We start from the raw sequence: 24,433 nt of genomic DNA on the forward strand, positions 1-24,433 counted from the left end.
ATCTTCTCAAAGAACCACCTTTTAGTTTTATTGATCTTTGCTATTGTTTTGTTTCTATTTCGTTTATTTCTTCTCTGATCTTTATGATTTCTTTCCTTCTGCTAACTTTGGGTTATTTTTGTTCTTCTTTCTCTAGTTCCTTTAGGTGTAAGGTTAGATTGTTTATTTGAGATTTTTCTTGTTTCTTGAGGTAGGCTTGTATAGCTATAAACTTCCCTCTTAGAACAGCTTTTACTGCATCCCATAGGTTTTAGATCATCGTGTTTTCATTGTTATTTGTCTCTAGGTATTTTTGATTTCCTCTTTGATTTCTTCAGTGATGTCTTGCTTATTTAGTAACATATTGTTTAGCCTCCATGTGTTTGTGTTTTTTACGTTTTTTCCCCTGTAATTCATTTCTAATCTCATAGCATTGTGGTCAGAAAAGATGCTTGATATGATTTCAATTTTCTCAAATTTACTGAGGCTTGATTTGTGACCCAAGATGTGATCTATCCTGGAGAATATTCTATGCGCACTTGAGAAGAAAATGTAATCTGCTGTTTTTGGATGGAATGTCCTATAAGTATCAGTTAAATCTATCTGGTCTATTGAGTCATTTAAAGCTTCTGTTTCCTTATTTATTTTCATTTTGGATGATCTGTCCATTGGTATGAGGTGTTAAAGTCCCCCAGTATTATTGTGTTACTGTCAATTTCCTCTTTTATAGCTGTTAGCAGTTGCCTTATGTATTGAGGTGCTCCTATGTTGGGTGCATATATATTTATAATTGTTATATCTTCTTCTTGGATTGATCCCTTGATCATTATGTAGTGTCCTTCCTTGTCTCTTGTAACATTCTTTATTTTAAAGTCCATTTTACTGATATGAGTATTGCTACTCCAGGTTTCTTTTGTTTTCCATTTGCATGGAATATCTTTTTCCATCCCCTCACTTTCAGTCTGTATGTGTCCCTAGGTCTGAAGTGGGTCTCTTGTAGACAGCATATAGATGGGTCTTGTTTTTGTATCTATTCAGCAAGCCTGTGTCTTTTGGCTGGAGTATTTAGTCCATTCACGTTTAAGGTAATTATCGATATGTATGTTCCTATGACCATTTTCTTAATTGTTTTGGGTTTGTTTTTGTAGGTCCTTTTCTTCTCTTGTGTTTCCCACTTAGAGAAGCTCCTTTAGCATTTGTTGTAAAGCAGGTTTGGTGGTGCTGAATTCTCTTAGCTTTTGCTTGTCTGTAAAGCTTTTGATTTCTCCATCGAATCCGAATGAGACACTTGCCGGGTAGAGTAATCTTGGTTGTAGGTTCTTCCCTTTCATCACTTTAAGTATATTATGCCACTCCCTTCTGGCTTGTAGAGTTTCTGCTGAGAAATCAGCTGTTAACCTTATGGGAGTTCCCTTGTATATTATTTGTCATTTTTCCCTTGCTGCTTTCAATAATTTTTCTTTGTCTTTAATTTTTGCTAATTTGATTACTATGTGTCTTGGCATGTTTCTCCTTGGGTTTATCCTGTATACGACTCACTGTGCTTCCTGGACTTGGGTGGCTATTTCCTTTCCCATGTTAGGGAAGTTTTCGACTATAACTTCTTCAAATATTTTCTCTGGTCCTTTCTCTCTCTCTTCTCCTTCTGGGACCCCTATAATGCGAATGTTGTTGCATTTAATGTTGTCCCAGAGGTCTCTTAGGCTGTCTTCATTTCTTTGCATTCTCTTTTCTTTATTCTGTTCCACAGCAGTGAATTCCACCATTCTGTCTTCCAGGTCACTTATCCGTTCTTCTGCGTCAGTTATTCTGCTATTGATTCCTTCAAGTGTATTTTTCATTTCAGTTATTGTATTGTTCATCTCTGTTTGTTTGTTCTTTAATTCTTCTGGGTCTTTGTTAAACATTTCTTGCATATTCTCGATCTTTGCCTCCATTCTTTTTCCGAGGTCCTGGATCATCTTCTCCATCATTATTGTGAATTCTTTTTCTGGAAGGTTGCCTATCTCCACTTCATTTAGTTGTTTTTCTGGGGTTTTATCTTGTTCCTTCATCTGGTATGTAGCCCTCTGCCTTTTCATCTTGTCTATCTTTCTGTGAATGTAGTTTTTGTTCCACAGGCTTCAGGATTGTAGTTCTTCTTGCTTCTTCTGTCTGCCCTCTGGTGGATCAAAATATCTTATTTCTGAATGAGTAAGAACTAACTTTTTCACCCCAAGTCACTAATACTGACAAAGACCATTGAGGTCAATTATTTTATTATTATTATTATCATTATTATTATTTTTTTTTTTGCGGTACACGGGCCTCTCACTGCTGTGGCCTCTCCTGCTGTGGAGCCCAGGCTCCGGACGCGCAGGCCCAGCGGCCACTGCCCATGGGCGCAGCCGCACCGCGGCACGTGGGATCCTCCTGGACCGGGGCATGAACCCGTGTCCCCTGCATCAGCAGGCGGACCCCAACCACTATGCCACCAGGGAAGCCCTATTATTATTCTTGTATTTAAAACAAAATAAGGTTTAATGATAAGGTTAACTCATTTACTTTAAGGGAGGATACACACTAGATTGAATCTGATGTAAATGATTAGATTCACCAATCCCTCACACTGCCTCCAAGTAAAAAAAGTTAAATGTTCTCAAAAAGATGTTGGGTACTACTTATTTAAAAGAAATCTTTAACATTACCCTAAGACCATAATCATTAAGCCTTATGGTAATGGAAGAGGTGGTGGTATGCATTTATATAAGTATTAATACAAAGTTCATACATCAGAGAATTTATAAGGTCAGGTTTTTTAAATATTGGGTTGGCCAAAAAGTTCGTTCAGTTTTAAGTAAAAATACAAGACATTTTTCATTTTCACTAAGAACTTTATTGAACAATGTATTCATTAACCAAACGAAATTTTTGGCCAACCCAATATTACTTTCAAGGATGCCCAATATCTTTTTGCATTTACAAAAGTGCTTACATAAATAAAACATTCCAAACTTGTTTTAAATTATAAGCAAATTTGTTTAAAATTAATTATTTTAGAGATTTATTAATAACTATATTTGGCAAAGTTAGAGGGGGAACCTCAAAAGATGAAAAAGCAGCTTTGGAAAGATTCCCATATAATTATGGTAAATGCATGCAGAGCTTTTGAAATGAGAACTTTGTTCTTTTAAATAAAATGACAAGTTAATTGTTTGTTCTTAATAATATATCATGGGGAACCACTATATCTGTGAAGTTTAGTAAGCAAGAATTGAAGAGATGAATATAAGATATCTATTTGGACAGCACCGATTCGCAAAGCCAGTCCATGAACTATTGCAGGAGAGCACAAGAAACACAAGGAGGGTAACCCATGATATTCGTAAATTTATTACTCACATACACATTAGAAATCAATGCTGTGCTTGGTAGAGCTTATGCATAGCTCTTTAAGAGGTTTTTTTTTTTTTTGGTTAAACAAATATTGTATTTTAAAATCACAATACAGGAAGAAAAAAGTCAATACAGATTCTGAAAATGAGCTGGACAGCGACTAGAAGGTGGCATGAATGAAAAAGTCAATGATTGCTGGTGAGATTGTGGAAGATTATTTTTCATATTTAGAGTTTTCTAATGTGCTATATTGTGGTATGTGATTAAGAAGCCAGACCTTCAGGCAGCAGCTTTTAAAGTATGCAGGTATATACAAATCCTATGGGACTGCAAGTGTATGCCTCGCTGGCCACCATCTCGAGGTGTCCCCTGGGGAAGCAGTCCCCCAAATTGGGACTCCAGAGGAGTGTACAAACTCCTGTCTGTGAGCTATATAGCAAGGCAGAGGGAGAGCGCAAAGATGCCTTACACTAGCCTACCTTCCCTGAGAGCACATCCACGTCCATAGAGCCCTATAGGTGGGCCTGCACCTCCAACCGGAGGTCCAGGACCAGCAAAGAGGCGGCACTCGCAGAGCCTGGGGAGGGTGCCTCAGACGGCTGTCTGTGCACTGCCCCAGGTGGCAGACCAAGAACCACCTTGCAGATTACCATACTCCCAGGGGACCCAAGGACGCAAGCACCATTGGCCAGCAGAGCCAGGCAATCAAGGAGTGGCTCCTGGGCGGCAGCCAGACACACATAAAAGCTCCGCTCAGGGTACCCTGGCCCCTGGAGGCTGCGGACGGAGAGCCAAGATGGCAGCCGCCAGCTCCCCCCCCCGTCCCTCCCCCCGCCCCCAGAGCGCCAGCAAATGCCTGTCTGATCAGATGCCTGAGCCCAGGCCAACTCCAAGACCAGCACGTGGGCCTCTCCCCCTGCAAGTCCTGGCACCCTGCATCCACGCTTTGCCCTGAGCTTTGGGGCTGGTGCATCCCAGTGCGAACCCTTTAAGAGCCCAGTTCCGTAGAGCCTTGTGGGGCTTGTGGACAGAGCCCCCGTTAGTTTTCAAAGCTAGATGTTTTGGAGGCCCGTCTCTCAGGTGCAGATCTTAAAAGTGGGAGGTGCCCAATGTGGGGTTTAAAGCTTTTGCTCCTCAGTGAGAAGCTGCGGGTTCTCAGGGGTCAAGGGGTCAAAGAGGAGGAGGAAAAGGAGGAGGAAGTGGGGTTTCTGGCGAGACTGTATCCCAGCCTCTCCTACCGGGGGCTTCCATGTAGACCTTCTCTCGTTCGCTGGATGCTAGGAGTGCCTCAACCAGTTTTTAGGGTTTTTTTCAGAGGAAACTGTTCCATGTGTAGTTGTAAACTTGGTGTGTCTGTGGCAGGAGGTGAGTTCAGGGTCCTTTTAGGTCCCCATCTTGAATGGGAAGCTTGTAAATGTCTTTTATTTTTCTTAACAGTCCTGATTGACTTTTTTTTTTTTTGGAGTATAGTTGATTTACAATGTTGTATTAGTTTCAGGTGTACAGCAAAGCGATTCAGTTATGTATACACATATGTCCATTCTTTTTCAGATTCTTTTTCCACATAGGTTATTACAGAATATTGAGTAGAGTTCCCTGTGCCATACAGTAGGTCCTTGTTGATTATTTATTTTATATATATATAAAAAGCTCATTCAGCTCAACATCAAAAAACAAACAACCCAATCAAAAAATGGACAGAAGATCTAAATAGACGTTTCTCCAAAGAAGACATACATATGGCCAAAAAGCACATGAAAAGATGCTCAGCATCACTAATTACCAGAGAAGTGAAAATCAAAACTACAGTGAGGTATCACCTCACACTGGTCAGAATGGCCATCATTAAGAAGTCTACATATAATAAATGCTGGAGTGAGTGTGGAGAAAAGGGAACCCTCCTACACTGTTGGTGGGAATGTAAATTGGTACAGCCACTGTAGAGAACAGTCTGGAGGTTCCTTAAAAAACTAAAAATAGAGCTACCATATGACCCAGCAATCCCACTTCTGGGCATATATCTAGAGAAAACCATAATTCGAAAGAAAAATGCACCCCAATGTTCATTGCAGCACTATTTGCAATAGCCAAGACATGGAAGCAACATAAATGTTCATTGACAGAGGAATGGATAAAGAAGATGTGGTACATATACACAATGGAATACTACTCAGCCATAAAAAAGAATGAAATAATGTCATTTGCAGTAACATGGATGGACCTAGTGATTATAATATTAAGTGAAGGAAATCAGACAGAGAAAGACAAATATCATACAGTATCGCTTATATGTGGAATCTAAAAACTGGCACAAATGAACTTATTTACAAAACAGAAACAGACTCACAGACATAGAAAAGAAACTATGGTTACCAAAGGGGAAATGTTGGGGGGGGGGAGGGATAAATTAGGAGTTTGGGATTAACATATACACCCTACTATATATAATTATTTTATTTAATTTATACTATGGTAGAGGAACTGGTTAATAAAATGAATGTGTGTTGAGTGTGGTTATATATGTATACTTAAAAGCCTGTTATATTAGGCTAATGTAAACCTTGTACAGTGGGGAGGAAAGATTTAAATTAATGCGTGTCTGAGACTACCAAACTTTCAGGGTACAAAGTACCTTTTGATTTTAATTGCTAATGGTTGCAGTGACATTTTTAAAAGTTGGAAATGACAGGGAGATGAATAACAGGGTACAGGGGATAATAGACTTTTATGATCTAAATTTTGGGTGTCTATGAACCTCACTTTTTAGTCAAAAAGCAGAAGTTAGTCAGATTTGTATCTGAGGAAATTTTGCAAATGCAAATGAAAAGCAAAAAAAGCAATGAGAGAGATAAAAGCATAACTAAACACAGTAACTACGATTAAGGCAGAAAGTGCCTGCACTGCTTTACTGGACACTGAGGAAATACATAGTGTGGTGTGTGAGATGCCCTTGCCCCCAGCCTCATTCAGCAAAGACAAGGAACAATGTACCCACTGATCACCGAGTGGGACTCAGGAAGAGGACAGGTTAGAGGATGTAAGGGAAGACCAGGAAGGACTGAGACAAAGACACGGACATCCATCCCTTCATGACCTTACAGAGTAGTGGTTCCCAGAGCTGATTAATCATCAGAATTACCTTCCGAGGCTACAAAATAATGTAAAATTATGGATTCCCAAACCTAAACCCAGATATACTAACTAGAGAGACCTGGAAGGGTCCTGGGAATCTGTCTTCTAAGGGTCTTCACGGGCAATTCAGATGATGAGGCAAACTGGTAAACACTGCTTTAGAGAAGTGTAGCCAACTTTGGAGAGGAGGAATTGTTGATTAAATAAAAACACATCTATGTGGTATCTATGTAATTAGCTGTGTGGACATACACACAAGACCTCCATTCTACAAGTTGCTGCAGGAGCTATTAAATCCATCAAGTTTAGCCAATAATGCAAAATGCTAATTGTCAAAAAATGTACTATTATGTTCTGCAGTCCAACTCACCCACTTGTATAAATGAGCACCCAGAGGAAAACAAAACCCATGATGGCATCATGAATTAGACAATTGTAACTAGTATTTAACTATTTATCAAATATGATTTGGTATCCAATATTATTTTTTAATTCAACTCTTTCAATTTAAGGGATGATATATCACATTTTAAAAACAGAAGGTAACCTTGACTATGACAGTCACATGGTACAGAAGAAAGAACAGAGAGTTTTAGAATGGGGAAGGCTGGATTCAAACCTTAGTCCTGCTAATTATTAGTGACATGAACTTAGGCAACTCGGCTTTTCTCTCTCTTAGCCTCAGTTTTCTTATTTATAAAATGGGGCTTAAAAGAGCAATCTGATAGCATCTTTTTGAGAATTAAATGGGGTGACACATAAAAAGTCTCCCCCAATGAGACAAATAAATGTTAGCTCTTTCCTTTCTCTTTCTTCTTTCCCATTCTTCCCTGCCCAAGCCCACTTTACTCAACATTGACATTAGGGTCTGATACAAAAAGAATAAAAACAAAAAACAGAATTTCAACTAGGCTTGATATACAATGGAAACTGGCACACTTTTTTTGTGAAGGGACTGATAGTAAGTCTTTCAGGCTTTGCAGTCATGTGGGTCTGGTACAACCCCCTCACCTCTGCCACTGTAGTGAGAAAGCAGCCATAGACAATCAGTAAAGGAATGAGCATGGCTGTGTTTCAATAAAACTTTACTTGCACAAAGAAGCAGCAAACTGGATCTGGCCTACCTGAAATGCAGGAAGACTTTTCAGAAATCCATGAGTTGATGCAGGACATGATGCGATGTCAGAAAAAAAAGGGGCGGGGGATCAAAATCCCTCTTTCTTTTTCAAAGTTAGAAAAAAAAAAGTGGGATCAAAATCCCTCTTTTCCACCAACTAGCTGGATGACTTTGCAAAAGTCACTTCACCTTTCTGAACCGAATTTTCTCGTCTATAAAGATGAAGGAGCAGGGATACGGAATCTCCAAGGAAGCTGCCATCTCTTAAGGTCTATGATTCTTCAGGAGACCACAGTCTCCTTTAGACAATCACCAATAAAGTGCCACCCAAGTTTCAGTATTTGATTTGTTTGTTCTTTCATGGTTGATCAATGAATCATAAAGAACAACAGATGCTCTTGGGTCCTAAGTATGATTCATTTGATGAAAGCGGGAAAAGATAACATTTGGTAAAAATAAATGTTTTCTCCACAGACACAAAGAAGCAATCGGAATAGTTATTATATTCTAAAGGTCATATGTAATTTCTTATGGCTTAAAGTCAGGCTGCAATGTCAGTTGCCTGAAGACCTGAAAATTGGAAGTCTTTCTTTTTCAAAGCACACAGTGCACTCACTCTAAATGTGATATATTAATTGGAGAGTGAAAGAAAATTGATCAAAATTCTTTTTCCAAAAGGAAACCATTGTAGTGATTGTACACAAAGAATGAGTGCTATGTCTTGCAAGTCGAAATGCTAATACATACCAGAAAATAAATAATCCGTTGTTTTAAAATATGATACAATGAAAGAAAAAGGTTGACTTAGAAATTATAGGAACTGACTCCTAATTCTGGCTCTGCTATTAACTAGCTCAGCCAAGGCACTTCTGTCTCTTGAGTCAATTCAGTCCTTAGAAATCATAATAGGTATGATTTATTGAGTCCTTACTAGATACTAGATATTGTTTCTGGTGTATTAGTTCCATTAATCCTCACCAAAATTTCATGAGGGGAGTTCTGACGCTGTTGTTGTTTTGTAGGTGAAGAAACCAAGGCACAGAGAGGCTAAGTAACTTGTCTGCACTGTGTCCTGGAAACAGTGTTTGAACATAGTTACTTTCTACCATGCTGCCTCCTACAGCATGGTTTTGACCTATCGTTTCCCAGCTCAGAGATTTGCATCATAGGTCCTGGGGAGTTAACATTCTTCCCATCGGTCATTCACACTCCCCTCCAATCTGACCCCGCTTCTGCCCCAACCCTCCCTTTAGTCAAAAAGCTCTTCCCACCTGGCTTGGGGAGAGTCGCCTGCATTCCCCCTTCATACCTTTGCTCTCTTGGACCTCCTCATTGCACGCTCCAATCTTCTCTCCCCATTCACTTCCTCCCATTCTTCAAGTCCCGCCTCCTCAGGAAGTGAGTACTGTGGAAAGAGCATGGATGGGAGTTAAGGGAATGGGGCCTTGTCCTGGCTTTGTCACAGACTCTGTGTGGGAACTGGGAAATGTCATTTAATCTCTCTGGGCCTCAATTTCGTGATCGATTGAGGGTTGTACTCCATTTGAAATTTGCAAACGTATCAACTACTATTCTTTTAAGCAGTAAAGCCCCCTTCCTCTAAGTCACCTTTTTTTAAACCTATATATTTTTATTTTGTATTTTTTATTATGGTAAAATATATGTAACATAAAATTTGCCATTTTAACAATTTTTAAATGTACAGTTCAAAGCCTACAATGTATTTTTAAATAGAAGTATAGTTGATTTTCCATGTTGTGTTAGTTTCAGGTGTACAGCAAAGTGATCCAGCTTTTGTTTTCAGATTATATTTCATTATAGGTTATTACAAGATATTTAATATAATTCCCTGTGCTATGCAGTAAATCCTTGTTGTTTATCAATTTTATGTCTAGTAGTTTGTATCTCTAATTCCTTCTTTATATCACCAGTTCTTAACCCAACAAAGACAGAGGTGCCGTACTTGAAACAGAGGCTGACGACCTGACAGGGTGTGGGGAAGGGAAGGATTGGGAGTTTGGGACTAGCAGAGGCAACTATTATATATAGGATGGATAAACAACAAGGTCCTCCTGTGTAGCTCAGGGAACTATATTCGACATCCTGTGATAAACCATAGTGGAAAAGAATATGAAAAAGGATGTATATATATGTATAACTGAATCATTTGCTATACAGTAGAAATTAACACAACATTGTAAATCACCTATTCTTCAATAAAATAAATTTTTAAAAAATAAAAGGAAACTTTATAACACCACTGTAAATGGAAAAACAGTATCACCTTCCGTAAATAGTAACTTATATAAACATCATATATACATTATTTATTATATACCCATGGTTACCTATATACATTAATATACACAATATATACATCTTAAATATACATATATAAACTATACATACCACACACACAGACATACACATTGAAAACAAAACAACATTATTACATTAACTCTAGCAAGATACTTGCCTGCTAAAGCCTGCAGCCTACTCTCTCTGTGTTAGCAGCTTGTAGAGCTCACGCCCCACTGAGGGGTGAGGGCCTGGGGTATTTAGACACCAAGTCCTACCAGTCCCTGATTGTGGGCCGCTGCTGCTTCTCGGTGGTATTTATTCCCTGGCACATCTGGCTTTCCTCAGTTATGAAAAAAGCCCCCAGGCAAAGAGATTTCAGAGTCTGGCCACTGGACAGTGGGAACGCACAGAAGTGGTGAGGCCTGGGGGGGGGGGGGGGGAGGGGCAGGGCCTCCACACCACCTGTAACAGCTCCGTCTCCCCCCTCAGTAAAGTGAGAAGGTTGCCCTCCATGATGGCTGAGCTCTCTGCTGACGTCCAAGGCCTGCCATTGTCATGATGTGGTTCTCGTCCATAACGCATTGACAACCCTTTGCTTTCATTCCTGATTCCTTTTCTCCAATAAAATGCCTGTTCCTGGTGCAGGGATATTTATACAACTAGATAATAGTTTTGCTGAAAAAATCAGCGTAATTCTCCAGGTGATCTACTGAAAAACTGTCATCACTGTACTTTGGAGTCCAAAAAAGTCATGGATCATTAATTCATCTTTAATAAATGAATGATTTCTCTTTGAATATCTGCACCATTCAGCCATGAAATCCTAGATAAGTTCCAGAAAGCTGTGGCCCAGAACACCTTGATACCACTCAGAAGACTATTTTTAAGAATGCCCTATGTGCAGGAGTCTTAACAGGGTTTTTTTTCCTTCTCAAATGTTCTCTAGCTCGTGTAGATGACATTTATGCAACTCAGAGAAAGGCGTCTCAACAGGATTAGTCAGCAGCCAGTCCTTTGATGCAGCTTCTGTGATCTAGTTAAAAATAGGAAAAGAGGATGTTTTGCATAAGTCATCACCATTGCGCAGTATGGGAGAACTGACCACATTTTTGGTTTCCACATCCTGTTGCTTTATCTAAAAATAGATGAAATGTCTGTCCCTGACTTTTTGGACAAGACCTTAGCTTCTGTGACCTAGGCTCTCTAGTCCTTCTAGCCCCTGGGTTTCTTTGCCAGGTTGTTTTCACCCCTGCCATTAAGAGTCCCAACTCTGGCTTCGGCCTCGGGCTCAGGGCCTCTGCCTTTCCTCCCCTCCCAGGGCTGGCAGACTCCAGGGCCCGCAGGGGCCAGGTAGAGAATATAAGTTAGCGAAGCCGGCCAGGTAGATGGGCACACCAGCCTGTGCCTGCCTGCCTCATCTAAACAGAGGGCAGCTCTTCCTCCTTTCTCATAGATCCACTGGCTTTTCCCAGAACAGCTAGACAGCCAGAGTTTTAGAGGAGCTCGCTTACTCTTTTTTTTTTTAAGGCCTTTTATTATTTTTTAATTAATTCATTTAAGTTTTTATTAATTTTTACTGGAGTATAGTTGCTTTACAATGTTGTGTTAGTTTCTGCTACACAGCAAAGTGAATCAGCTCTATGTATACATATATCCCCTCTTTTGTAGATTTCCTTCCCATTTAGGTCACCACAGAGCATTGAGTAGAGTTCCCTGTGCTATACAGTAGGTTCTCATTAGTTATCTATTTTATACATAGTATTGTATATATATCAATCCCAATCTCCCAGTTCATCCCACCCTCCCTTCCCCCCTTGGTATCCATACGTTTGTTCTCTCCATCTGTGTCTCTGTTTCTGCTTTGCCACTAAGTTCATCTGTACCATTTTCTAGATTCCACATATATTGCTTACTTTTTAACTGTTAGTAATCGATTAAAAAAATTTTTTTTGGCTGCGCCATGTAGCTGGTGGGATCTTAGTTCCCAGGCCACAGCAGTGAAAGCACCAAATCCTAACCACTGGACCACCAGGGAATTCCCAGTAATCAATTCAAAATTAATTTAAAAAAATAGAGTCGAGGTCAATCCATGAGCTGGTGGTTTGCAGCCTCTGCTCATATATTCTTTTTCGGGAACCATGTTTGTTACCAGCTATAAAGCGGGGTTCTACAAAATCTACATGCTTCAGCCTAAAGCTCCCCACTTTCTTCCAGTCTTCTAATTTGGAAAGAATACAGGACGATGATAGGAGTCCTGGATTCTGACTTGGGCTCTGTCTGTCGCTGGCCGTAGGATTTTGGTTGAGTAGTTTCCCCTCTGTGGGCCTCAGGGTGACCCCTGGAGTCAATGACTTGGAGAGCCCTACGAGCTCTATTAGCTCATGAGGCAGCTAGATCCCCAACCTCATCACCCTCTTTCTTGCCCTTCTTAGTCTCAAACATCAACTCCCCATCACAATCAGTGACCCAAATATTTTCCAGATTTTCTCAGCTTAGGAGTCAGTTTTATTTGTAACTCTGCTTCTATCCAGCACCCAACCAATTCCCTTGCTGCACATCTCTTGAATCTCCTTTTTTTTCCCAGTGTTAACTGCCACTATCATTTCGTTACCAAACCATTGCATTTGCTCCCATCCCTACTCCAGCTTCTCCATCAAGCCTCAGCTCTAGAGCTCTTTCTCCCAAAACAACAAACAAAAAAATAATCTAAAAAGCAATTTGTGCGGAGCTTTTCCTCGGATGAGAATTTACAATGGTCATTTGTAATCCCCATTACTTATCACATCCAACCCCCAAGCTGCCTGCTGCCCTTGCAGATTAAGGAGTCAACTCAAGCAGTCATGTTTAATTCACTAGCTGGGCATGGAGGGAGGGTGCAAAGCTGTGCATCATGGTCAGGGGTGTGTCTCTCAAGCAGCCTCTTATCAGGATGTTAGGCATTCATACTCCAGGAGGAGCTGTAAATATTTAGGCAGTAGCTCAAATATGATAGTCTAATATATTACGGCTAACAATGATACCAATGTCAGGGGAGGAAAAAATGTCTCTGTTTTTTTCTCATATCCAAGAAACAAACTGGGCAAATTCCCATTTATCCTTGGGGATTTGAACGTTGGAGGCAGGACAAAATTCCCAAGTTTCAAACTTCTTTTTTTTTTTTTTTTTTTTTTTTGTGGTACGCGGACCTGTCACTGTTGTGGCCGCTCCTGTTGCGGAGCACAGGCTCCGGACGCGCAGGCTCAGCGGCCATGGCTCACGGGCCTAGCCGCTCCGCGGCATGTAGGATCCTCCCGAACCGGGGCACGAACCCGTGTCCCCTGCATCAGCAGGCGGACTCTCAACCACTGCGCCACCAGGGAAGCCCCTCAAACTTCTTACCTTTATTTAGTTTTCCAGTGGTGAATGTATTGGTTTCCTAGGGTGCTGTAACAAATGACAAATTGGAGGCCTTAAAACAACAGAAATGTATGCGCTCATAGTTCTGGAGCCTGGAAGCTGAATTCAAGGCATTGGCAGGGCCATGCTTCCTCCAAAGTTTCTAGGAGAGAATCTTCCCTTGTCTCTTCTGCCTTCTGGTGGTTATTGAAAATTCTTCACATCCTTTGGCTTATGGCAACACAAGTCCAATTTCTGCCTCTGTCTTCACGTGACCTTCATCCTTCTGTGTCCAATATTCTCTCTTCTTTTAAGAACAGCAGTCGTATTCAGACCAAACCTAATCCAGTATAACCTCATCTTAATTTGACTACATTTGCAAAGACCGTGTCTCCAAATAAGGTCATATTCACGGATAATGGGTATTAGGACCTGAAGGTATTTTTGTGGGGGACACAATTCAACCCAGTACAGTAAACAACCAGCAAAGACTTTCCCCTACAAGAATCACCCCTTGGGGCTTCCCTGGTGGCGCAGTGGTTGAGAGTCCGCCTGCCGATGCAGGGGACACGGGGTCGTGCCCCGGTCCGGGAGGATCCCACATGCCACAGAGTGGCTGGACCCGTGAGCCATGGCCGCTGAGCCTGCATGTCCGGAGCCTGTGCTCCACAACGGGAGAGACCACAACAGTGAGAGGCCCGCGTACCGCAAAAAAAAAAAAAAAAAAAAATCACCCCTTGTACAGTATGTCTGGTATGCTTAACCAACTCTTCAGAAAATATCTTCTACTGGGTTATAGCATAGCTGCACGGTTAGGATGAACTTTACACATCCTCTGATGCATTCTAACTCTAAATGCAGGTGTGAAAAGGGCAGGAGAAATCAGAATTGATTTTTTTTCCTTTTTTTTAAATTGAAGTATAGTAGATTTACAATGTTGTGTTAGTTTCCGGTACACAGCAAGTGATTCAGTTATATATATATTCTTTTTCAGATTCTCTTCTCATATTGGCTATTACAAAATATTGAGTGTAGTTCCTTGTGCTATATAGTAGGTCCTTCAGAACTGAATTTTTTTTTTCCCCTGCACAGCCAGAGGAAAGTTGTTCTATGGAACTTGGAAGTATATCTTAGCCACAATAAATAAATGTTCTGCTACATAGAGGCTCACTGAGCATTGAGGCAAAGACCTAAATGAAGGATCCCAGCAATACACTGAGCTGAGCCATGAGGGACCTTATAAGTGAGAGACACCAAATGTAGGAATCCATTTGGTGCTTTATGGGAAGGTAAGGAATGGTGAAAGGCCCCAACTGAGGAACAGAATGAGCTGCTGGACCAAGGACAAGCCTATCCACACTGGCTACAAGTGGCAGGTGTGTGGCAGACAGTTCTTCCAGCAGATGTGAAAATCCGCCTTGAAAAGAAAAGACGAGGTGATCCTGAACCGGCATTAGTGGGTCCCATCTGAGTGTTTCTTAAAATAGTTGACAGCTGAGAAAGAGACTAAGGTCAAGACACACTCTGTAAGTTGACCAAGATGGATTCTAAGAACAGATTAGCTAGATCTTTCTTCATTAAAGTGATGAAAACCATGTCGGGAGTCTTAAAACACAAATAGACTGGTCTAATAAAAGTGACACAATAAAATGAAATGAAGTGTGCCCTGTGACTCTTGTGCCTACATTTTCTTGGGATGGTGTTCAGATCTTCAGTACCAAGGGAGAGATTGCTGGTGGTCTGACCATGGCAGTGACCACCAGGGGCTAGAGTCCGCAGATGCAGGTGTAAGTTTGAGAGCCATACATTACTTCAGGAGCCAGATGCTTCTTCTGGAGACTCTGTCCAGGGCTTTAAAATATGCATGGAGAAAAAAGTTTTGAAAAGAGTCAGTGAAAATGGCTGACAAGGGAACTTGTTTCTTGGCAAGGAAGTTGTGGAGAAAATTGATATTTCTAGTTGGAAAATAAATCATGCCATAATGTGTTTAAATGCAATTTTTAAAGTTAATTTTCTGAGAAGACAATGTTCCCTTAATGTAAGACATTCTATATCAGACAGGATATAAACACGGCTGGGAACTGACAGGGTTAGAAATCTGAATAAGATACGGCAATGCCTCGTAATGAGAGGCAGGGTGAGTGTGGCATAATGAAGCAAGTTGCCATGGAAACAAGCCGCTAAGTGGAATGTGGCCACATCGAGCACATCTACCACTAAAGAGAAGGGAAGGAGACACACTGGGTGGCCAAGAGTTCTCAGGAGGGACCGTGAGGGTGGTTCCACATGAACTATCTGGCCCTAGAAAGAAAGCCAAAGGCTGTCAAAAGCCACCAGAGGGAGGAATAAAATTCAAAGCTTATTGGGTATTTTGAACTTGGCCTTATTCTTTTGTCATTCATTTTTTGGTTCATTCCAACGAACATGGATCAAGTGCTTTCTGAACACCAGGCACTGTGCTAGGTAGTGAGGCTACGGAGAGCAATGAGACATAGTTCCAGGTCACAAGCAGCCTGCTGTCCTTGACTGCTCTCTGGATGGGCAAGACCTAAACACTGGCCTCATGTCCCGCTCTTGGGAATCAAGCTTCTCTCTGCCCTGTAGCTCTGGTCCGAATCTAGGGTGTCTGCCAAGTCTCCTTCCTGACGAGGTAGCATCCTTGCCACCCTGCCTAGGATTCCAGCTCCTCCTGAACTGACCTTCTTGGCTTCCAACCCATCCCCACGGCAGGTCCTTACACCTCCTGGCAGCCTTCTCTGCCCAGATATCCGTGCGCTCGTTCTGAACTCCTCCCACTGCCTCCTGCTGAGCTGTTTCAGAACTCGCCTGGAGTGTCCAACTCCTTTCAACATCTTGGTCCTCCCAGCTCAGTGCATCTTCTCCATGGGTTCTTGAATGCAGTCCTAGCCTTCACTTGGCATGCCTGTTCTTGGCTCTAGCTTTTACATGTGACACTCAATAGGGATGGTACAGTGACTCACAGTAAATGCTCACATTATAAGCTCTTCCCCAACCCCATTCCTCCATGTATCAGTGAACAAAACCTCCAGCTTCCTCCAGTGGGACCCAGCAACACCTCCTCCTTCTCTGGGGCCCCTGTTAAACTTCTTGTTCAGTTCTCAGTTATTTAATCCTTTTCTTGTCACCCTCCCCTTAAAAGCGTCCTTCTGTAATTACAGTGATCTCACCAGGCTACTTTAAAATCTCCCATGGCCTTCAGAATCTCTCTCATTCTGAATCTTCTTTTTACTACAAACCAGCTTTCCAGTAACTGACTTTTTGAGCCTGGCATTGATATTATCATCATATTATACTCATAACACTCATAATGTTTTATTGTCCACACACTTCATTCAGTTCAAAGCAGTAAAGTAAGCAGGGCAGGTATTATCATTTCCATTTCATAGATCAAGAAATTGAGGTTCAGGGGTTTCCCTGGTGGCGCAGTGGTTGAGAATCTGCCTGATAATGCAGAGGACACGGGTTCGAGCCCTGGTCTGGGAGGATCCCACATGCCGGGAGCAACTGGGCCCGTGAGCCACAACTACTGAGCCTGTGCGTCTGGAGCCTGTGCTCCACAACAAGAGAGGCTGCGATAGTGAGAGGCCTGCGCACCGTGATGAAGAGTGGCCTCCGCTTGCCACAACTAGAGAAAGCCCTCGCACAGAACGAAGACCCAACACAGCAAAAATAAATTAATTAATTAATAAACTCCTACCCCCAAAATAAAAAAAAAAAAGAAATTGAGGTTCAGAGAGGTTAAGTGACTTTCCCCAAGCCACACATTGAGAAGTGATGAAAACCACCTTCTCATTCCAAATCCCAGGCTCCTTGCCCAGGTCATGTGTCCTCTGGTGCATGAAGCATAAGTTTTGGGGCTCTGAGTCTTTGCCCACACCCCTCCCATCTTATTCTAAGAATCTTTCCTTCTTAGTGTTATACCATTGTCCTCCAAAGAATTTCAGTAAAGAGAAATACCAACTCACGCCTTCAATTTCCCCTCTTTCATTAGCTCCATGGCATAAAGGTAGATTCTAGGATCCTACAACTAAGATTCAGAAACCTTCATTTTTTTCCTTCTTTGCCTACAGGAAGGAGGAGCGGGGGGGGGGGGGGGGGGGGGGGGGGGGGGAGGGGGGAGGAGGAGAAGGAAAAAACAACACAAAAACCACAACAAGAAAATCCTTTTTTCAGGAACTCCCTTGAAATCCCACCACTGCCGGCATAGTTCCACTCCTAAGAATATTAGTAATTTTTTGACTCCTCTCCCCGTAACATTTTTATTATGAGCTCCCTGAGGGCTGTGTCTACATCTTCTTAATGTAAACCTCTCTCCCTCTCAGCAGACCTAGAGCCAGTAAATATTGATTGGAGGGGCCGTGCCATGTTCTTTTAGAAAAGAGAAAGCAAGTCTTGTTACTAGAATTCCCCAGACAAGAGAAGTCTTTAGAGCGAGTTGCATCTAAGGTGTAAAGCAACTCTGAGTATTGTAAACCACTTACGAAAAGAATGCAGGCCTTGGGAGGAGGGGGAGTGGGAATAAATAATTCCCAAATGTCTGCCTGCAGAGGGGTGAAAGCTCAGCCTCTGTGCACCGGTGCCTAAGCGCATCCTGGAGACAGAGTTTTGGGTGAAGTAGAAAAGAACAGCTTTACTGCTTTGCCAGGCAAAAGGGGACATCGTAGGCTCAGGCCTCAAAAACCATGTGTCCCAAACTGGGAGGATTTGGTGAGGAGTTTTTATAGCAATGATTCAGGGGCAGAGCTGCTGCTAAGGATCAGGGTGTGTGCAGGGCCTGCACTCCTTTGATCTGGCCTCAGGTGGTCTCCTCCCTTGTCTCTGCATCCCCTTCCTTCCCTGATTAGCAACCGTTCAAACCTGCCCTTTGGAAGGTCATGGAGGCTGGAGTCTATTCCCTACAAACAAGAAACAGGGGACACTGAAAGGCTTCCGTGTCCAGGAGCCCCATTGGGTCCTGCTCTGTTTCAATAAGGGCCTAAAAAACGTTATATTAATGATCCATTGAGCACATTTATAGAAATCTTAAGAAAGAAAATGCCAAAGGTTCTGTGTTCTTGTGGAGACTACATCCTACTCTAAGGCAAAAAGCAATGCTTGAAAAAGCCCTGAGAATACTTCCTTACCCCAACAGCTTGTCATGGAAAACTCTGTTGGCCCCTAGAACCACAATGGCCAGTCCCCAGTGAACCTCCATTGGCGGATGGCCCTGGCTGAGCCAACCTCTGCTTCTGCTGCACTGTTCCTTTTCCTAGAATATACTTCCTCCTCTCCTCTGCCAGGTGTGACTGTCTTCATCAATAGGATTTTAAATCCTTTTCTTTCAGCGAACCTTTCCAAATTCAGACGCTTTCCTTTAAATCCCCTCGGCCACAGTACATTAATTTCAATTCACCAAGCCCATCGTGAAGGTCTGCCCTGTGTAAATCACTGTGCTGGTGTTGTTTGGGGCACAAGCTGTTAAGAAACTGTCCCTGCCCTCAAGGAACTTACAATCATAATGCAGTTGCAAATATTTTGTATGACAAATATAACAGAGTTATTTTATTGTGTTAGATTAGTGTATAGGCTGAGTTAAAAGGTGGGCAAATATATTTCACAACTGGCCATTTAGATTTTTACAAACTCCCCTGACACGCTACGGATAGCTCCTGAGATAAATGCCGTCCTGACCCCTGAACACAAATAATGGTTTGCTGTAGTGTTGATTTTCATTCGTGAATTATTTCTCTCTTCTTCCTCCATCACCATAATCTTCTTTGTCTTCTCTTCCCAAGATGAATTCATTGAGCACTTCTTTGTGTTACTCACTGGACTGTTGAGGGACAGTGGCAGCCAAAACTGAGGGGTTTGGTTTGTGTTCTATAAACAGTAGGTATTTAATAAATGATAGATCCACTGCCTTTATTTCCTTTTAACTTGTCCACAGATATTCTCCAAAAAGAAGGAAAGGGAGAGAGTGGGTTTGACACAAAGAAATCTCATGAATCTATTGGTGCCTTCAGGGGGTTCGATAGTAGGTAAGTGAGAAAGAAGGCTAAAAAAAGAGTAAAAGCAGGTGTAGGGGAGGGGCCACGAGGAGAGGATGAATCTGACCTTCCATACCATCTCAGTTAATCCTTTCGCCTCTTCCCTGCCAAGGAAGTATTATGAATTGTTCCCACCTTAGCAATGGGGAAACAGGCTCAGGAAGGTCAAGCATCTAGATCATCTGGTTCAAATCCAGCCTTGTGACTTTAAAGGCAGTGGCAGGCCGACACTCTTTCCCCCACAAGACGCTGTCTCCTCTCCAGTGGGCAGGCAGAGGGGAGAGAAAACACTGAGAGAAGAGGGTCCCAGGTGTAGCCGGCAGATGCTGACATTGGGACCTGCTGGATCCACAGGTGTCACTTGAGAGCCAGGCTCTGCGCATCCCCCATATTTCTGCTTGTGCCCCTGCTGACTGCTCACATGTGCCAGGACCCAGGGCCACCATGCCCATTGAGCCCTCCCCAGGCCTGTGCTAGTCCCTCACCCTGTCCCTTCTCTCACTCCGCCGTTCCGGTCTTGGCTTCCATGCTCCTCCAGCTGCCAAGGGAGCTGGCATTACCAAGCCTGGTGAGATTTCCCACAGAAGGAGAAGTCAAGACTTCGGCAGTCTCTGGGCAGCACGCTGTTTATTATTTCATCATGACACTATTAGTAGTAATCCTAGCTAGCCCGTGCTGACCACGCAGTATGGGCTTTGTAACCCTCACAGCACCCTTGTGCATTAGGAAGATACCATTATTCTCATCTTATAAATGAAGATGCTGACGCTTAGTAAGATCAATTAAACTGCATAATAAAAAGGAGCTCAACTTCATTAGCGCTCAAGAAAATGCAAATTGAAACTCCAATAACTTTGACAAGAATCAAATTAGCAAAGTTAGTAAGTTGGACAATATCTAATGTTGGTGAGAATCTGGAGCAACAGAAACTCTTACACTCTGTTATGGGGGGGCGTACGTTTCCACTTTGGAGGAGAATTTGCCAGTATCTAAGGGGAGAATGCGCCTACCTTCGGACCCGTCAGTTCCACCCCCCTTCACTCAAGGCATATATGTTAGGGAAGCACTCAGTGAGCACAAGGAAATAGGTACAAAAACGCTTATGGCAGTGTTGTTTATGATAATGGAAACAACCTAAATGTCTATCAACAGGAACATGGGTAAATAGATTATGGTGTGGTCATACAAGGAAACACTGTATAGCGATAAAATGGATAACTAGAGCTAGACCTAGCAAAACAAATAACTCCCAAACATGTTGACTGCAAAAAAGCAGAAACCAAAGAATACATACCAACAAACAAAGAAAAAACCAACACATACTATATAATGCTTTTATGAGATTTAACCACTACGAAACAATGCTTAGAGATATGTACACATATAGCAAATATATAAAAGATGCATTGTACATGGGAATAAAACACCAGATTCCAGACACTGGTTACCTTGGGGGAGGAAAGGAAAATGAATAAAGAAGCACACAGGGCTCTTCAGCTGTACTGGTAAAGTTTTCTTTCTTAAACAGGATAATAGGTATATAAGTGTGATTATGTTAACTTTTTTGCTTTTGGTATGTTTTGATAAATTCATAATGTATTTTAATTTTAAGAATTGTTTTTTAATTTTAAGAATTGTTTAAGGCCTCACAAATAGGAAATAGAAGTTTAGATCCCACACTTTTTTGTTTCCCAGTACATCATACTGCCCATCAGAGTAAGGAGTGAATATTTACCAAAAAAAAAAAAAAAGCTACTAATTCCATCTAGTCTTTGCACAGACCTTGAGAATGCAATTGTTTAGTGACAAAGGGACCCTTACTTTGTATACCAGAGGCAATCCTGAAAAACAAGCTATGAAATATTAATAGCTTGAATCATGTTTTTCCATTGCCTTAGGTCACTTATTTAGAACTATGTTTCTACAAACATTTTCATGACAAAGCCTAAGGAAAGCAACGTAGGGATCCCCACATTCATTTCAAATGATTTTGTTAATGTAGAATCCTGAGGCTATTTCATTCTCCCAAAGAGATCCACCAAATACTAGACAACGAATCCGTTTCTTCATTTAAAGCCCCTTTACACTAAAATACTCCACAAAATTTATCCTTATTTTGTTGAAAGTTCTCACTTAGTTCATCAGTATCAATTCAGGAACTTAGCAGGAACTCCTTCATGTCCTCTGATAATTATCCATTGAATGCCCATCAGTTGGTGCTCTGGTAGATGCTGGGGAAATAACAGTGGACCAGACAGCCCTGCCCTGAACGAGCTTTCAGTTTCCTGGAGGAGGTCAACAAGTAAAGCAGGTAGATATAGTACAGTGGGGTGTGGTGCTGTGACGGGGTATATGGTGGCCTTGATATGGAGGAACAGAAAGTGGGACTTAACCCTATGGTGTTGGGTCTGGGGAAGCCTCTGAGTGAGGGTGATATTTAAGCTGAATTCTAAATATTGAGTGAAAATTGGCTTCTAGTTAAAAAAGCAATTTCGTTCTTCTTTTCAGAGGATTCAGTCATCGTATTGTTGAATTTTTTCATCAACCAAAGTGGAGGAGAAAAGTCATATTTTAAGGTATCTCTTACCTGAGAAAAGAGACCTGTGATTCTTCCATAGATGTATTTCATCATCCTTTTTACTGTGTGTTCAAAACGAATCACAACTGAGTAAACTAGATTCCTACCATCCTTTGTCAAAAGTGTGACTACACCCCAGATCTAAGTGAGTAAGTTGGGGCAGATGTGCCTGCAGTGAGAACATAATTGCCCTGATTTTACTGCATGTTTTTAAAATCCCTCTTGGCTTAGTTACCCAGGAGAAGGAATATAAACTCAGCTTCTCTGCACACACAGAAGGATCAGAGCACAGACCAGGAAGCATAGGGGCCGGAAGGTATCACTGCAGCATCTTTCAGCCACGCTGACTCCATTTAATTCCCTCAAATCCTGCATTCATCAGTGTAATTGGATTATTTGCTTTGGAGTTATTCTAAGGTTGAGTATCCAGTTTGATTACATGGGGTTTGCTGAGCGACCGGATTTCCAGGAGTTGCGGAAGCAGATGTCTCTCGGGAAATTCTGAATCAAAACCAACCTCCCAGACTCCGCAGTCCCACTAGTTAAAAGAAGACACACATAACTCAGATAACAGGATATAAAATGAAGATCTAAATGTTTATTAATTACAATAAAGATCTAAATGTTTACAAATTACAATAGAATGTAAAAATCACAGAGTTCGCTATTTTTAAACAAATGTAGCCATTAAAAAACTTTAAACAAGAAAGTGATTTTTAAAAATTCAAAGTAAGAAATCTGGTGTAAGCAAAGATGACATTTTAAAGTATCATCAGTGAATTTTCACACAGACTTTCCATCACAGTAATATTCACTTATATCTTCAATCTTACACAGCAACAAAGTCACAGTAAGAAAGACGGCAATTGCTTCTGAAGGGAAATCAAAGAAGCCTAGAGCGATTATTTTTTCAAAAGGATCTTGGGGAGTTGAAATAAGGCCCGCTTCTCCACGGGCTGACAACGTTTAACTGGGATGGGAACAGCAGCATCCTTTTCTCTGATTTTACCTTTGAACAGAATAAAAGGAACCCAGTGTAACATTCTCCCTCACAAAGAGATGCAGAACCCAAGCCTGACCCCCAAGAAATCCTATAATCAAAGTAAACATGAATCCCGCTCCTACAAATGCTGGTAATAGCATGTTACAGCGTTCAATAAAATGTCTTCCTCTTGCTAATCTTCCTCTGGATTTTTAACACAACCTTCCTGGATTGGAAAAATAGTTCCAATAGTCAGGAAATGACAACCAAGCTGCAACTGCTGGCTGTCCGGCATTACTAAAAACTTAACAGCATTCACTAATGAAAGAGAACACAGCTGGGAGTACACAGGGCCCCATTATACAAGGCTCAGGGTTTACGTAAGGAAGCATAGGTTATCATAATGTAAAAACCTGCAATGCCTAACTGGGTTTGTATAAAACGAGTCCTTTGACAGACAGCGTCCCTAATTAACACAAACATCTCTCCCTGTCCATCTTGTCAACCTCCTCTGTAATCTTTTGCTGATTGCTACCTGCTGAAACATCTGAAAATGTATCACACGTTAAAAAGAAAAAACAAAGCCATAGAGGCTAGTGAAATTGCAAAACTGGCAAAACATGTAGATTTCATGGAGTCAGTGGAAAGGATGTTAGAGAAATGTTTAAATCACAGGAAAGCCATGGTGAAATAGGTACCTGGCAGAGCAGGACCAGAAAACAACTGGGGGAAAAAAAAAAAAAAACCCAGAAAAAGAAAAAGAAAATTGACAAGGATGATGATAATACGTGCTTCAAAAAGAAAGACTTGAATGTCAAAAGAGAAAACAGAGGAAGCACTCAAATGTTTTTTAAATGACCACATCTGTATTATTCTAAAACTGTGTGAAATAAGCTATCAAATCATTTTCGTGAAAAATTATACCCAAAGCAACATGATTCATTTTTCATTCCATTCTAAGTTCTAGAATATGGTTGCCTTTACAATACATAGATGCATTTCTTCCAGATAAAGTCCTAATCGGTTTATCAATTTTGACTATAAACTTGCACTCTCAGTTTTAAGTAGTGCCAGCCTTCCTCAATAACAGCCTCTCTCTGTGTTACCAGCCTCTCACTCATATTTGATTCTCTAGGCCTCTGTGCAATGTTTCCTAACGTCTCAGAGAATAAACCTCCAGCTAGCCCAAGGCCTTCTGCAACCTGGAGGCCTCATCCAAGTGCTCTGCGTCAAGAGGTCTTTTGTTAGCCTGCCCTTTGGCTGAACTGTCCTTGAGTCTTAGGTCACTTTGAAGTCTTTGACCTTGACCGTGGACTCTTTAAACACTAAGGAAGAAAGAGATAATGCTAATTTCATATGCTGTCAGGGAGGGAAACTTTCTCTGCCCACTATCCCTTACTGACAGCACCTGGTTCAGGAGTGGGCCTGTTTCCTGGTCCCATGTGTGGCGTCTTCTTTTGTCCCTCTGGATTTCAGTGTGATGACTTCTCCCTTATAGGGTTCACGCTCCACGGGGGTAGGCGTGCAAGTCTGAAACAGAACATTTC

General features: G+C 41.6%; 1 protein-coding gene across 4 annotated transcripts in view; it reads right to left on the reverse strand.

The window, feature by feature from the left end:
- Nucleotides 1-24,433, reverse strand: part of LOC117308665 (dihydropyrimidinase) — a 234,092-nt gene that overhangs the window by 122,713 nt on the left and 86,946 nt on the right. The window contains exons 9-10 of one of the 4 annotated variants that reach the window (XM_073794654.1): nucleotides 10,080-10,937; nucleotides 8,875-9,008 (exon numbers count right to left, since the gene is read on the reverse strand). In XM_073794654.1, coding sequence (XP_073650755.1) covers nucleotides 10,836-10,937 — 102 coding nt within the window. In that variant the 3' untranslated portion in view covers nucleotides 8,875-9,008; nucleotides 10,080-10,835. Of the gene's footprint in view, nucleotides 1-7,610; nucleotides 8,208-8,874; nucleotides 9,009-10,079; nucleotides 10,938-22,467; nucleotides 22,914-24,294; nucleotides 24,417-24,433 lie in introns of those variants that run through there. The other 3 variants (XM_019942106.3, XR_012327301.1, XM_073794655.1) reach the window with 3 other exon arrangements.

The sequence above is a fragment of the Tursiops truncatus genome, chromosome 17 (genome assembly GCF_011762595.2).
Source record: "Tursiops truncatus isolate mTurTru1 chromosome 17, mTurTru1.mat.Y, whole genome shotgun sequence".
NCBI classification, from domain to species: Eukaryota; Metazoa; Chordata; class Mammalia; order Artiodactyla; family Delphinidae; genus Tursiops; species Tursiops truncatus.